At 54.3% G+C, this 12,970-nt stretch overlaps 4 protein-coding genes across 4 annotated transcripts; 2 read left to right on the top strand and 2 right to left on the bottom strand.

Annotated features, from left to right (window-relative positions):
* Positions 1-1,319: 1,319 nt before the first annotated feature.
* Positions 1,320-5,432, top strand: P168DRAFT_295735 (tetratricopeptide repeat protein; the record flags this gene model as incomplete). The annotated part of the gene is made up of 12 exons (XM_024838062.1): positions 1,320-1,357; positions 1,423-1,610; positions 1,675-1,813; positions 1,872-1,949; positions 2,006-2,139; positions 2,195-2,246; positions 2,305-2,501; positions 2,553-2,621; positions 2,671-2,760; positions 2,817-2,999; positions 3,048-4,559; positions 4,615-5,432. 12 exons carry the CDS (start codon positions 1,320-1,322, stop codon positions 5,430-5,432), a joined length of 3,498 nt encoding a protein of 1,165 aa, XP_024695371.1.
* A 1,181-nt stretch (positions 5,433-6,613) lies between these two features.
* Positions 6,614-8,420, bottom strand: P168DRAFT_232121 (MFS transporter; the record flags this gene model as incomplete). Its single annotated transcript, XM_024833309.1, has 2 exons — positions 6,614-6,916; positions 6,984-8,420. The coding sequence occupies 2 exons, from the start codon at positions 8,418-8,420 to the stop codon at positions 6,614-6,616; spliced, it is 1,740 nt and encodes a 579-aa protein (XP_024695370.1).
* Positions 8,421-8,805: 385 nt separating this feature from the next.
* On the bottom strand, positions 8,806-10,921 carry P168DRAFT_249618 (signal recognition particle receptor subunit alpha). Its single transcript, XM_024834178.1, has 2 exons — positions 10,619-10,921; positions 8,806-10,553 (listed from the first exon to the last, which is right to left on the bottom strand). The coding sequence occupies exons 1-2, from the start codon at positions 10,835-10,837 to the stop codon at positions 8,841-8,843; spliced, it is 1,932 nt and encodes a 643-aa protein (XP_024695369.1). The 5' UTR covers positions 10,838-10,921; the 3' UTR covers positions 8,806-8,840.
* Positions 10,922-10,988: 67 nt separating this feature from the next.
* On the top strand, positions 10,989-12,416 carry P168DRAFT_303035 (protein transporter YIF1). Its single transcript, XM_024838712.1, has 3 exons — positions 10,989-11,460; positions 11,527-12,090; positions 12,151-12,416. Exons 1-3 carry the CDS (start codon positions 11,299-11,301, stop codon positions 12,358-12,360), a joined length of 936 nt encoding a protein of 311 aa, XP_024695368.1. The 5' UTR covers positions 10,989-11,298; the 3' UTR covers positions 12,361-12,416.
* Positions 12,417-12,970: the final 554 nt, after the last annotated feature.

Below are 12,970 nucleotides of genomic sequence, written 5' to 3'. Positions count from 1 at the left end.
AGGTGGATCCAGCTTGAACGATATCGGGCTAGGAGCTGGTCGGTGGAGAAAGAGTACAGGGTTGTTGACTGACTATATGTGGTATCGGTCTTAGAACCGTTCTGCAGTCCGACACTTGTTTCCACTTTCCACCCATTCACACCGTGATTCGGCCATTCAAGTCCAATATGTTCGTGCGATGCTCCATGGATCTGACCAGGTGAGCACTTGTGGGGCATCCGGGCATCTATTCTGCGTCGGACCACATCCATCGTCATCTACAAGTTCGACGCAGGAGGATCACCCAGACCTCTAACTGGATCGACGGGTGATCATCTGCTGGCGAGATCCATCCTGACGTGACAACTGACTATTGCCTTGACTATGGCATTGTTGCTCAATTATTGGGTCAGGCCTGAGCACCTTGTGACATGTCAGTTGCGGATGCAGCTCCGGACGCCGATCATTTGCAATATGGTCTCTTGTTTGCCGAATCAGATGAGTGCTGATGACAGGTGAGATGCCACAACTGTTGAGCCAAGAGAATGTGACTCCATAGTCGGAGGGGAAAGAATTCGGTCGGAAAGAATGGAAGAACGAGGCGCATAGCAGAAGAAAAGGGAAGGGAAGGGAAGGGGGGAAAGGGCCATCACAGGGCGAAGATAGGAGTTGGATGAATCTCTGGGCCTTCGACGCAAGGGGCACTGTGTTTACAGCGTCGCGCCAGGGAGCGAAACGAGGGGACAGAAGAAAGGAACAGAGGGATGGATCTCTGGCGCCTGCAATAATGCTTGGTTTCGGTCCGATATAATTCGATAGTCGATCGACCAAGTGGTCGCATTGGGCACCATGGAAGCTCAAGGGGACGGACGCAAACCAGCTGGGCCCTGCCATCACATCCCAGTCGCGTCTCCAGGGCGTGTCCTATCGCTCGATCAACTCAGTTTCAACCCTGACTCGTCTCCAATGGGGGTTGCTCTCCCCTGGCCCACTGGGATGCGAGGGATGGCAAGCGTGGGCTCCCAGAAATCTTCCCTCCCATATTTCTCCTTGAAACAAGAAAGTATGCGGGACGCCCGTTGACCGCTGGCCTGCTGGTGTCGGTCCCCATGGAGAAGAACAGAGTCCACCGTTGAACCCGCATATGTGCGTTGGTGGCTTCTCCTACATACAGCCAGATCGTCCGTTTATTCAAAAATGACGCCTCACCCGTTCCCAGGACAGTGACTTTCTTTTTCGTGTTTTTGTGTTGATCCTCCAGGACACTGTAAGCACTCGGGTTGCTGCTTCTCTTGTCTCCCCTTCGTCGTCGTGTCTTCTCTCCTCTCGCGATGACGACCATGGGTTACAGTCAGGGCGCGTCGCCGCCCACTGACCGGTGCGATCCTCCAATTTGGCGACACCAACGTACGATACGGATGAATGGGCACTAACTATTCCTAGGGGCGCCGTTGATAACAACCAATCGATACAATGTGAAGCGAAAAAGGAACTCGCAAAGCAAATCGTCCTTGGAGACGCTCCCCACGGCTCTTCTACACGCTTAGGAGCCAAGCCCTTGATTTTACGGGCTTCAGATGTCCTATTGTCTTTGTCAGGCAGGTCTGTCGACGGTATGCTTTTGGCCCCCTGTCTATCTTTGTATTTGGAGCTCTCCAGACGGCAGAACTAACCTGCGCCCACGTGCCTTGCTAGACGCGCAGGACCCATCACCCGGTGTCGAGAACTTCCAGGAAGCACTGCGCCTGTTCCCACCATTTCGAGATGACGACGGAGCAACCCTCGGGGCCGTGGATGTCAAATGCCCGGATTGCGACGCCGTCTATTCTTCACAGTATATTGAAGCCCACCCTGCGGATGTATGGACGATGGTTGATTTGACCAATCCATAGGAACGAATTAAAACAACACTACCTGACCAGGTTTTGCCCTGGCGCTGCTGTCGCTGTCTATGTGATGACCCGAGACCGGTAAAGCTCTCTGTTTGTCACCATGTCGGGGCAGTCCATGCTGACTGAAACTGCAGTCTGATCACCAAGGGCTATCGCATGGAAAAGCGACTGGTGTCCTTCGATTGTCGACCGATCCGGTTCTTTTGCGGCCACTGCGACAGACATTTTGCCATTGGGCCTGAAGACGAGCGAATCGAGAGACCAAGGGGTAAGTCTCTAGGGATCTGACTATCTTCTCCAAGCCGTCTAACCCGCCTGCACAGATACGCCATCCTTCGTCGATTGCAAGAATTGCGGAGAAAATTGTAACATCTCGTCAGTTTTGCCTAGAATTGGACCCGCGTCGTCTCGTTCTTGCCTAACCTCTGTTTAGATATGAGCCGATCTTGAACGATCCACGGGACGATGCCAGTTTTCGAGACACAACGGCCAGTGCCGCTCGCAGTCGGAGTCCCAGCATTGGCCAGAAGGGCTCCCTAGGGTCCAGAATCTCCATGACCGCCAGTCCAAATGGCGAGCAGACCCTCGCCAAGAGGGCTCGACGGATACGGGACTCGTGGTCTTTCAGAAGTATGCTGCGCCCTTGTCATGCGTTGAAGTACTTGCACTAACCCTATCCAGAAACGTCCCAGAGCGACGAAGACGAGCTGGTTGCAATAAGTTTCGCCGGGCTGTACGACCTGGAAAGGAGTAAGGCTTCGCAACGGACTTAATCTTCCATAATACTGATCCAGCATAGTCCACGCGCCTCACGGTATCTATCAGCAGTTCGAAGCGTGCGGACTAGGGGCCCATGTCCTGCAGTCGAATGCGAGTTTCACCTCCAGCGGTAAGGAAACTAGGAACGACTTGTTGTGGTCTCAACATGACACTGACTGCCGACAGTCCCTCACGATCTAATGGCAGCAGACCCCAAAAAGGGATTGTGTGAGGAAGATGAGCATCACCGGAACCATCTAGCCAACACAGGGGATGAGTATATGAAAAACGAAGCTGCGTGCGACCCACGTCTGTCACCACGAAAACAAACTCTTCTCCAGAGAATTTTTGGGCGCATGAGCCCTAAAGGTACGCTTCCAGACCCTTTACCAAGATCTCAAACTTATGTTAGGTCAGGGATATCACGGTCACGCTCCACATCAAACAAAGGCAAACGGTTGATTAAACGAGCAAACACCATCCGATTCTCCTTAGTAGGGAGGCACCCAAAGAACGAAGACAAGCTGCATACCATCGAAAGCGTACGAAACTCCGTCGATTCGCAGCCCTTGCAGGCCGCCGACAGGCAGTCAGCTACTCCCTCGCCCATCTCCGATGCAGAGTACATTGCCCTGCTTCGGGGGAGTCAGAACATCCTTGTTCACCTACAACACCTGCCCGGTGGCGTAGTCATTCACGACGTCTCTGGCCGCCAAAGGATCCTCTCGATAGATGAGGTCGCGCTGCTTTTCTTACGAGTGAAAGACGAATCGGCTGCGGCAAATATTCATTCCCGAGTCCTCACGACACGACTACGAGCCGACTCAGCGCTAAAAAGCGGAAACGCCCGAGGTGCAGTGGTTGAATATCACGATGCCTTGAGACTGCTCGACAATGCACCGGCCCTCGATGTAGATCGGTTGTCACGGGCATCGATTTTGCACTCTCTGGGCCAGGCCTATCGTAACCTCGACATGCCGGCCGAGTCAGAAGCATGCTATTTGGAATCCTTGGGGCTCTACAAACGAACACTGGGAAGAGACCACCCCAAGAATTTTGCCGTCCTACACGATCTCGGTGCCCTCTGTGAACGAGATGGGTATGCCACAGAGGCATCCGCTTTATATGAACGCTCATTTGCCGGTCGACTAAAAACTCTTGGACACAATGCGCCTGAAACTCTGAGCAGCATGCAGGACCTTGCTTCTCTGAAGGTCCTCCTCGGAGACCTCGAATCCGCACTCCTTCTTCTAGAACAGGCGGTCCCCGCCCTCGACACGGTGTTTGGACTACAAAATGCCACAACCCTAAACGCGATGAACCAGCTATCTCTTTTGTATCAAAAACTTGGATTCGACAAGGAGTCCCGTACGATAAGCGGCCGAACAATTCCCCACTGCCGGACCTTCTTCGGCATCACCAGCCCTATCACCAGAGACGCTGTGGTGCGATATCTGCAGACCTCTGAGAACTTCGACTTCCCCGCTGAGATCAAGGACGTCCTTGAGCAATACCAGCGTTCCCAGGATCCGGATGCCCTCCGGGTGATCCACCGCTTGGGCAGGTCCTATATGGACGCGGGCCTCAACCGTGATGCGTCCGAGCTCTTCGAGACACTGGTGGAGGACTTCCTCGTCGTGAAAGGCCCCGAAGCCCCTGAGACATTCGATGCTCTCAGCGCACTGTGCGTCTCCCGTGAACACCTAGACTCCATCGACAAGGCTATCCTCGCCTACAAGCAACTTGTCCACATGGCCAGTCGCACTCCGGAAAAGCATCAATCTCGGACACGAATCAGCTACGCCGAGAAACGGATCGCGGCACTGAATCGACGGCGGGAGTTACTGGCCGCAGAACGCAAGGAGTGGGGATTGCACGAGCCAGGACGGTGCGAGCACTGTTCGAATTCCACCACGGTCCTATGCAACAGTAAGCCCTCCCCTCCCCAGTATCTAATTCCCTCCCATCACTGACCTCCCATCAGCCTGCAAGATCTTCCGCTTCTGCAGCGACAAATGCCACAGCAATGGCCTGGCGGCCCACCTCCCCCACTGCATCCCATCCGTCTCGCTACGCGAGTCCAAGTCTCTCGCCGTGAAACCAAAATGCCCAACGGCTGCGCGCCAACAAGCCATCTCCAAAATCCGACACTTGGACAGCTCGCGTCCCATCAACATCACCGCAAGCTACACATTCTACCTCGACCCGCGCAGCTTCACCACCTTCCGCATGAAGCTCAACTCAGACACCAACACCCTCATCCTCTTCTCCCTCGACGCAGACATCCAGTACGCAATGGTCGACAATCCAGCCTCAGCCTCATCGAGCAACCGGCCCCCCTCCCCCACAACAGCGGCAGCAATAGCATCAGCAACAGCTACATCTTCAACAACCACAACAACAACCACCAGCGACAGCACCACCTCCACAGCAACAATCCCCTGGCTAACCCCCGACCGCCAAGAAACCATCACCTACGTGCCCGTCCCGTCCGCAAACCCACTCAGCCCAATCCCAAGCCCACTCCCAAGCCCACACTACCCCAAATCCAGACCATCCTTCCCAGCGCAGCCCCCCACCAGCGGAGCGCGTTACGTGCTCGTCACCCCCGGCAAGGAAATGCTCCGCACGGCGATCGACAAGCGGATAGGCGTGCGGGCCGGCGACGGCGAAAAGGAACGCTTCCGCGCATTGCAAGGCCCGGATACCGAGATGATCGAGTATGCTCAGGGTTTGGGCCTGCTGCTCCCGGGGTATCTTGGGGAGGCGTTCATGTATGTGATTGAGTGGGTGTGGAAGTGATTGCATTGTATTTTGTATTTTTTGTTTGTGTTTGTTTTGTTTCGTGTGTTATTCAATGGTTGTTGCTGTTAGGCTGTTGGTCAAGTCGGGTTCATTGGTTTGATTGGATTGGATAGGGAGTGGCTTATTGTATAATTTATACTAACTACACTGTTGAAGGCAGTAGATAGATAGATCGGGCTAGGATTTAGACTAGATACGTCATTGTCTAGTTAATCCGATAGCTCTGTCTTCTTGTGTGCTGGGCGCACATACAGTCTTTAATATTTTCTTTTCTCTTATTTCCCTCTTATCTACACGACACATCGTGCATTTTTGATAATTCCATACTCATCTCACAGTGTGTATCCTATCCATCATGATAACTAAACCGACCACAACGCGATGAAAGAATAGGATTTTTCAGCCAGGTCTTGAATATCAGAAGTCATGTTTGTAGTGTCTATTCAATTCCCTAAGGCATTCAGGTAGGTAGGTAGGTATCAACACACGGAAGCCTGTCTTCCATCCATCCATCCACCTGCTTTCTTGCTCTTTTTCTCTTTTCTTTTGTACATGGCACACACACAGGACATGTTGGTAGTGTATTCTCTGTCACTGTACCCCTCTGCTTTTGCTTTGTTCTTGAGTTTGTTGTTGGGAATTTGTTTCGTTCTATAAAGTCAGTCAGTCAGGTTGGTTCGCTGAGCCTGTCTTGTCTCGTCTCGAGGACTTGTTTGTCTATCTTTCTTTCCTTCGTCCTTTTTTAGTGTCGTCTGTTTCTTTCCCCTAAACTTAAAAATAAAAAAGATGGGAGGATATGAATGGAGAGAGAGAAAGGAAAAGGAGGGAAAGAGAAAAGAGTAAAAGGAAAAAAAAAGTTTATAAAATACAAATTCTAAACACCGTTTATGCAAAATCTCCTAGTGCTCAGAGAGGAGGATCGTAATCCAACAACATCCTCATCTCCGGAAGAAAGTAAAAAGGAAAGTAGAAAGTAAAAGGAAAAAGAAGAAGAAGAAAAAGAAAAAGTAAGTGCCTTTCGGCACAGACAAAAGAACGTAAATCTCGTCGAAAGTCGTAAACGTTACTACCTACTACGCCCCACCTCAGACCCCAATCAGTCTGTCTGATCTATTCTCTCCTGGTATATACGTATACAACGGGAAAATCAATAGATCGCTTCCTTGATGCGTAGCCCATCACGGAGCCGGGGCTTCGTTTTCGTCATCGTCATCGGATTTATAGTTATCGCTGTCGCTGCCGCTTTCGTAGCCGTCCGCTTCGAGGGACCGGTCGCGGATGCCGAAGCTCATGACGAATCCGACGAAGGATACGGCAGCGAAGACGCCGAAGGCGAGGGCTTCGCCCTTTTTGATGCGCGTCGCGAGGGAGAAGAGACCGCCTGAGAGGAAGGGACCCACGGCGCGGCCGGCGGCGGAGAGGGTCTGGGCGAGGCCGTTCAGGGCGCCGAGGACGGCGTGGTCGGGGGCGGAGTTTGTGATCTGTTGATTGTTAGCATTTTATTCAATATTCATTTGTGGGGTCAAAGTGGGAGAGATAAGAACATACCAATAGGAGAGCACTGGTTAGACCGCCCACGGACGCGATGGTCTTGATGAGCAATACGAAACAGAGCTCGACTACCATCCAGACGGTCTTGGCCGTGATATGGCCGGCTTTACCGTCCTGGCCCTTGTAGCCGATGAACGGCATCAATATAAAGGAGATGACGAATCCCAGGAGCCCCATCCGATAGGACCAGCGGTTGCCCATCTTCTCGCGCAGCTTGCCGAACAGGCAGACCTGGAAGAGGATGGTCACGAGCCCGGAGAAACCCTGCGCGAGGCCGATCTCCTGGGGCGTCAGGCCACGGCCGGTTGGGGGAGCCGCCTGCGAGAAGATGGGGAAGAGCGCGCTGAAGGCGACGTTGCACAGCGCAAAGATCAGATACGTTGCGAGGAGCAGGACGGTGTCGCGGTTGAGGATCTCGCTGCTGGTTAGGGACTCGCGGGGCGTGTCCTGCGGGTTGGATGCCTCGGACGCCGAGTCTAGCTCGCTGTCGTGATCGGAGCCGGCTTCGTCGGACGCTCGCATCGGTCGATAGCCGGCGACGTGCGGCGGCTCCACGAATCGGGCCCGCTTCGCGTAGCTGATGAATTGCCACAGCCATGCGTAGAGGGCGTGCACCCTCTCGTGAACCAATTTCGGGAAGGCTTCGGCATCGTCCAGGCTTTCCTCCAGGAAGATTGCCGTCAAGACAAAGTCAACCACGAGCATCCCCGCCACCACCAGGTTGGGGGCGAGATACGGGTATGGGTTTGGCGCGTGACTTCCCCACGGCAGATTGGGGAAGATGAGCAAGCCTCCCAGGAGGGGGCCCGTGATGGCCCCGATCCCGTAGAGAACGGGAAGATAGGTGAAGGCTTGGGACTGGTTGCTCCGGTCTGTGATCTCACCCAGACACGTAGACACCAAGCCCTGGTTGCCATTTACGAGCCCCATCAAGGCCTGGGCCGCAATGGCCTGTGTCAAGGTCCTGCAGAAGCCCCACCCGACGAAGGCCACGGCCGTGAGGATGGTCCCCAGAAGGATGACGGGTTTGCGGCCCACCCGATCAGACAGCCAGCCCCAGAAGTAGTTTGTGACGAACTGCGCGATGGCGAACGCGGTCGCGATTGTCCCCACGTAAATCCCAACCATCCGTGGCTCCACCTCAGGGAACGAAGACGCCATGTCCGGCAAGTAGGGGCTGATGGAATTGAAGGCCGTCTGCTCGCACAACGAGATCATCGCCAGCACCGCCATTTGCATCTTGGGTAACGGGGAGTGTGGCGGCGGGTGGTCATCGTGCGGGTCGCTCTGCGGGTGGTTCGAATAGCCATCGGAGGATGCGGACTGGCGCGAGGTGGGCCTTCCCCGGCCTTTGGGTGGCGGGGTGTCGAAAGTCTGATAGTGTAGGGTAGACGAGTGTCGCCGAGCGAACTGATCTCTCTCGGTAGTTTTCATGGCGACTGTTCGCAGTGCGTACAGGCAAGTTTCAAACCCTTAGTTGTTGGCGACTCGAGGCTCCACGGCCGCCTCCAAGGTGATGGTTGGAGGGCCCCGGACCACGGAGACAATTGGACCTGTCCGCTCAAAGGTATCAGAAAGGCGGTTCGGCAAGAGGACTAGAAATCCGCAGGAGGGTAAGAGAGGCAGAAGTGAAGACTGGAGAGAGAGAGAAGAAGTTTGCGATGCGGCGATCAAATCGAGACCAGCGAAGCGTCATGGAATGCGGGGATGATGTAAGATATGACTCAGCCGTATTTCAGGTACACAACTTGTATACTACGTAGTAGATAAATATACAGATACTATATGAGGCTCCTCTACTCAATGACGACATATTATGGTATAATCATTTAATTATAAAACTCAAGAAGAATATCACTTCATCAACAGGTTCACCGCCCAGGGAACACTGAGTCCTCGTAAATCCCCATAGTGCTGACCAACTCCCAAAAATACAATGGGAATCCCCGTCGCGTGGACCATGCTCACCAATGTACCAACCATGTCGCCCACCGTGTCGCATTTGCTGATGATGAAGCCATCCAGGTTCCTCCCCGTGCCAAAGGCTTGGTTGAAGTTGCGCGCCTGCATGACACTGTCCGTGCCCACCAGGGCCTCGCCGACCATGAAGATCTTGTCGGGTTGAGCGAACTTGGCGAATTTCTCCAGGGACGACATCAGCCGCTGGTCGTTGTGACGACGGCCGGCCGTGTCGATCAGGACCACGTCGAACTGGTGGGCGGCTCCGTACTCCACGGCGTCCTTGGCCACGTTGGCCGCGTCCTTGCCGTACCCCTTCTCGTACAACTCCACGTCGCCGGCGGTCTCGCGCGCGCCGAGCTCCTTCAGGTTGCGGGCGTGCACCCGCAGTTGCTCCACGGCGCCCGACCGGAACGTGTCGCAGGCGGCGATCAGAACCCGGTAGTTGTTCTGCAGCAGGAAGTAGCAGATCTTGCCGAGGTTGGTCGATTTGCCCACGCCGTTCACCCCCACGATCGAAATCACGTACGGCCGGGGAGCAGCTCCTTTGCTTGTGGGCGACGTGGTGGCGTCGATCTCCCGCAGCAGATCCAGCGATGACGTGGGGGTGAGGATCTTGCGCAAGGACGACTCCATCGCCAGGCGCAGCGCCGCATCCACGCTTTGGAAGTTGGCCGTCTTCTTGCCCACCAGCTCCCGCTGCACCCCGTCGCACAGGCGCACCGCCGCCTCGCGCGCAACGTTCTTCCGCAGCAGGTGGTCTTCCATCGTCTTCAGCGGCTTCTCCAGGTCCGCTTCCGTCAGGACCTTGCCGCCCACAATGCCGCGGAGCATGCCGCCAATCGCATTGAAGCCCGAGCCAACGAAGCCCGTCGAGGACGTCTTGGCTTTCTCCTGGTCGGCGTTCTCCAGAATCGAATGGACCTCGTCGCCCAGATCCTTGAGAACGAACTGGCCCTTGCCGGTCCGGCGGCCCCAGGAATCCTGGGAGACCGCCTCCACTGCCGGGGCGGCTGCAGCGTCGTCCGCGGGGGCGGAGTAGTCGAGCACCGTGCCGTCGTCCTCATCCGCAAGGCCATCCGCATCCCACCTCCGCATTTTCTTGGCGCTCTTCGGCGTCGCCTTTCCTTTGCGGACACTTTCCTCCCCGGAGGAAACATTGGCGCTGTTGGCGGCCTTGCGCGCACGGCGGGAGACACGACCGCCCGGACCGCCCTTTGCGGTCAGAATATGGCTCGCCACCGGTGTCGATGATCGAGAAATGTCCGGAGACTGAGGGGGGGTACTCTCATCGGAGGTCCCACCCGGCGCAGCATCAAGCTGCGCCCTGAGGAGGCCGGGGACGGGAGGAGGCGGGGGACCCCCATTGTCAGACGAGACCAACGGGTCTTTCTTGTCATCCTCGCTGGTGATTACTGCCCGGGGCACCACGCCCGTGTTGTCCTCCAGCTCGCGGACCTGCTGGTCGAAGTACCTGTCGAAGGGGTACTCGGTGATTCTCACGCGGTTACCCAGGAGCTTGTCTTTGTAGAGATCGATAAAAAGGGTCGAGATGTTTTCCAAGAGTCGGTCGATCCATCCCAGATGAAGCAAGGACTGATACACGGCCTGTCGCAAGATGAGGTCAGACTAGCGGTCGAGGATTGGGGTGGCGCCGGAGTCGCATTACATACCACAAAGATGAGATTGAATTCCTTGACTCGCTTCCACTTCAAGGTGTATTTTTCCTTCTTGTAAGCAGGAGAGAGTCCAGGAACCTGAGACTGCTGCGTCTTCTCCTCGATAAAAACGTCGTTGATCAGGCTGTTGACCACATGGGACCCCACAGGAGCGTAGGATTTGGACCAGAGGACCACCCCTGAGGTGGTGAAAATTTCAAACGTTTCCAACATGATGCGATTAGAGATTATAAATTGTATAGAGGATATTAAAGGACGACGTAAGAAGGAGAAAGGAGGCGAAAGATGTGGGGAAAGTAGATGACAGCGTAATATCTGAATGGGTTGCGGGCGGAAGCCGAAGCTTGTCGGACTCGGGAGCCACGTTACTTTCCTGCTCTCACTCTCTCTCTCTCTCCCCTGCTGATCTTCTTCTTCCCTTCTTCTTCCTCCTCACCCTACCCCATAACTCTTCTTTTTCAGCGATAAATCAGCTGCTGCCGTCTCCATCTTTCAGTGGATTCGTGTTGTATCTGTCCTTTCTCCCGATTCCAGTTGATCGATCCAAAAATGTACCGCCAGTCGTTCGCACCACCCCCGGCGCAGTCACCTCCACTTCACCATCCAGTGCCTCAGCATGTGTCCACCGTGCCTATGATGCGTTCGCCCCTCCGCCAGCCCCACAACAGCCTCAGATGGCGGGTTATGGCAATCCGTACCAGCCAGCCCCGGCGCAGGGTGGAAGTGGGACGTACTCCCAGGACTTGGGGGGGTTCATGAACGAACCCACGGCGCAGATGGGCTTCCAGATGGGAAAGACGGCCATGGCGGCTGGTCAGGATTACATGGAGCAGAACGTAAGCGATTTCACTCGTACGAGCGTGAGGTAGTGGATGGCCCCAACTGACGTGCATTGTCTCCAGATCAATCGCTATGTGTCGATCCCCGCTCTCAAGCACTACTTCAACGTCTCCAACTCTTATGTTCTCAATAAATTGGGTCTGGTGCTCTTCCCCTGGCGGCACAAACCCTGGTCTCGCCAGCAAGCCCGCCTGACCACCGCTTCGACCGGACCCAATGGCCAGATCTCGCAGCAGCAGTACTCGTCCATGTTCCTCCCGCCGCGCGATGACCTCAACTCGCCCGACATGTACATCCCGGTGATGGCGCTGGTGACCTACATCCTGCTCTCTGCGATGCTGGCCGGATTCCGCGGCCACTTCCACCCGGAGCTTCTCGGTTCGATCACCACGACGGCCATTGCGGTGATGGTGTTTGAGATCCTCTGCCTGAAGCTGGCGATGTACATCCTCAGCATCAACAACGAGTCACAGCTGATGGACCTGGTGGCCTACTCGGGTTATAAGTTCGTCGGGATCATCGCGACGCTGGTGATGTCCGAGGTGCTGACCCCGGGGCGGGGGACCAACAGCTGGGTTGGGTGGGTGGTGTTCATCTACACGTTCCTAGCTAATGCGTTTTTCCTGGTAAGTCGCCCTGAACTGGTGTGAAAGTATTATAACGTCCACCGCTAACCTGGCTCCCAGCTCCGTTCTCTGAAGTACGTACTCCTCCCGGATTCGACGAGCGACACGTCGATGCGCACGGGATCGATGCACACGGTGGCGCGGTCGCAGCGCAACCGTCGCACGCAGTTCCTATTTGTCTACGCCTACGTGGTGCAATTCGTGTTCATGTGGGTGTTGAGTCGGGAAGGGCCGTCGATGCAGGGAGGTGGTAGCGGGGGATCCTCGTAGGGGTGATTGCATATAATGATATAGACAGACCTCACGACAGGTTACGGCGGTCTTTTATAGCTATTTTTACTTTTTTTTCTCTTTTAATTACGGTATTCCATCCAGCAAATAAAGTTGTAGTTGGGCATGGTAGATAAAAGCATGAGTCATATGGAGTTGAAAGCCACTACGTATCACTGTCCGTATTACACCTAACAACCACAATACGTCTTACAAGAAATAATATAGGCAAATCAATATAATCATATCATTAATATAAAACTATCATATAAGGCAACCTATTCAACCACGTTAGCACACATCTCAAAAAGCGATGAGTAAAACAATATGGTAGAGATCAAGCCCTCAGAGATCTTGGTGATAATGCTAGTAATATCATTGCCAGAGGCATCATATACTATCTAGGCAGTGCAAAGTTGTAATCATAGGCGGGGGGTGAGAAAAAAACACAATAATACATACCATAAGGTAGCCGATGCGATGGATGAGTTGGAAAAGAGTATTCCAGGCCTATAATATCTTCAACATGTTAGTCCAGGACACCAAATGATGATGATGATAACAAGGTAGTGTGAAGTTGGAATCAGAATATGTAAGAATTAAATATCAT

Source organism: Aspergillus campestris (genome assembly GCF_002847485.1).
Source record: "Aspergillus campestris IBT 28561 chromosome Unknown P168scaffold_3, whole genome shotgun sequence".
NCBI classification, from domain to species: Eukaryota; Fungi; Ascomycota; class Eurotiomycetes; order Eurotiales; family Aspergillaceae; genus Aspergillus; species Aspergillus campestris.
This window is presented reverse-complemented; position numbering and strand designations above follow the sequence as displayed.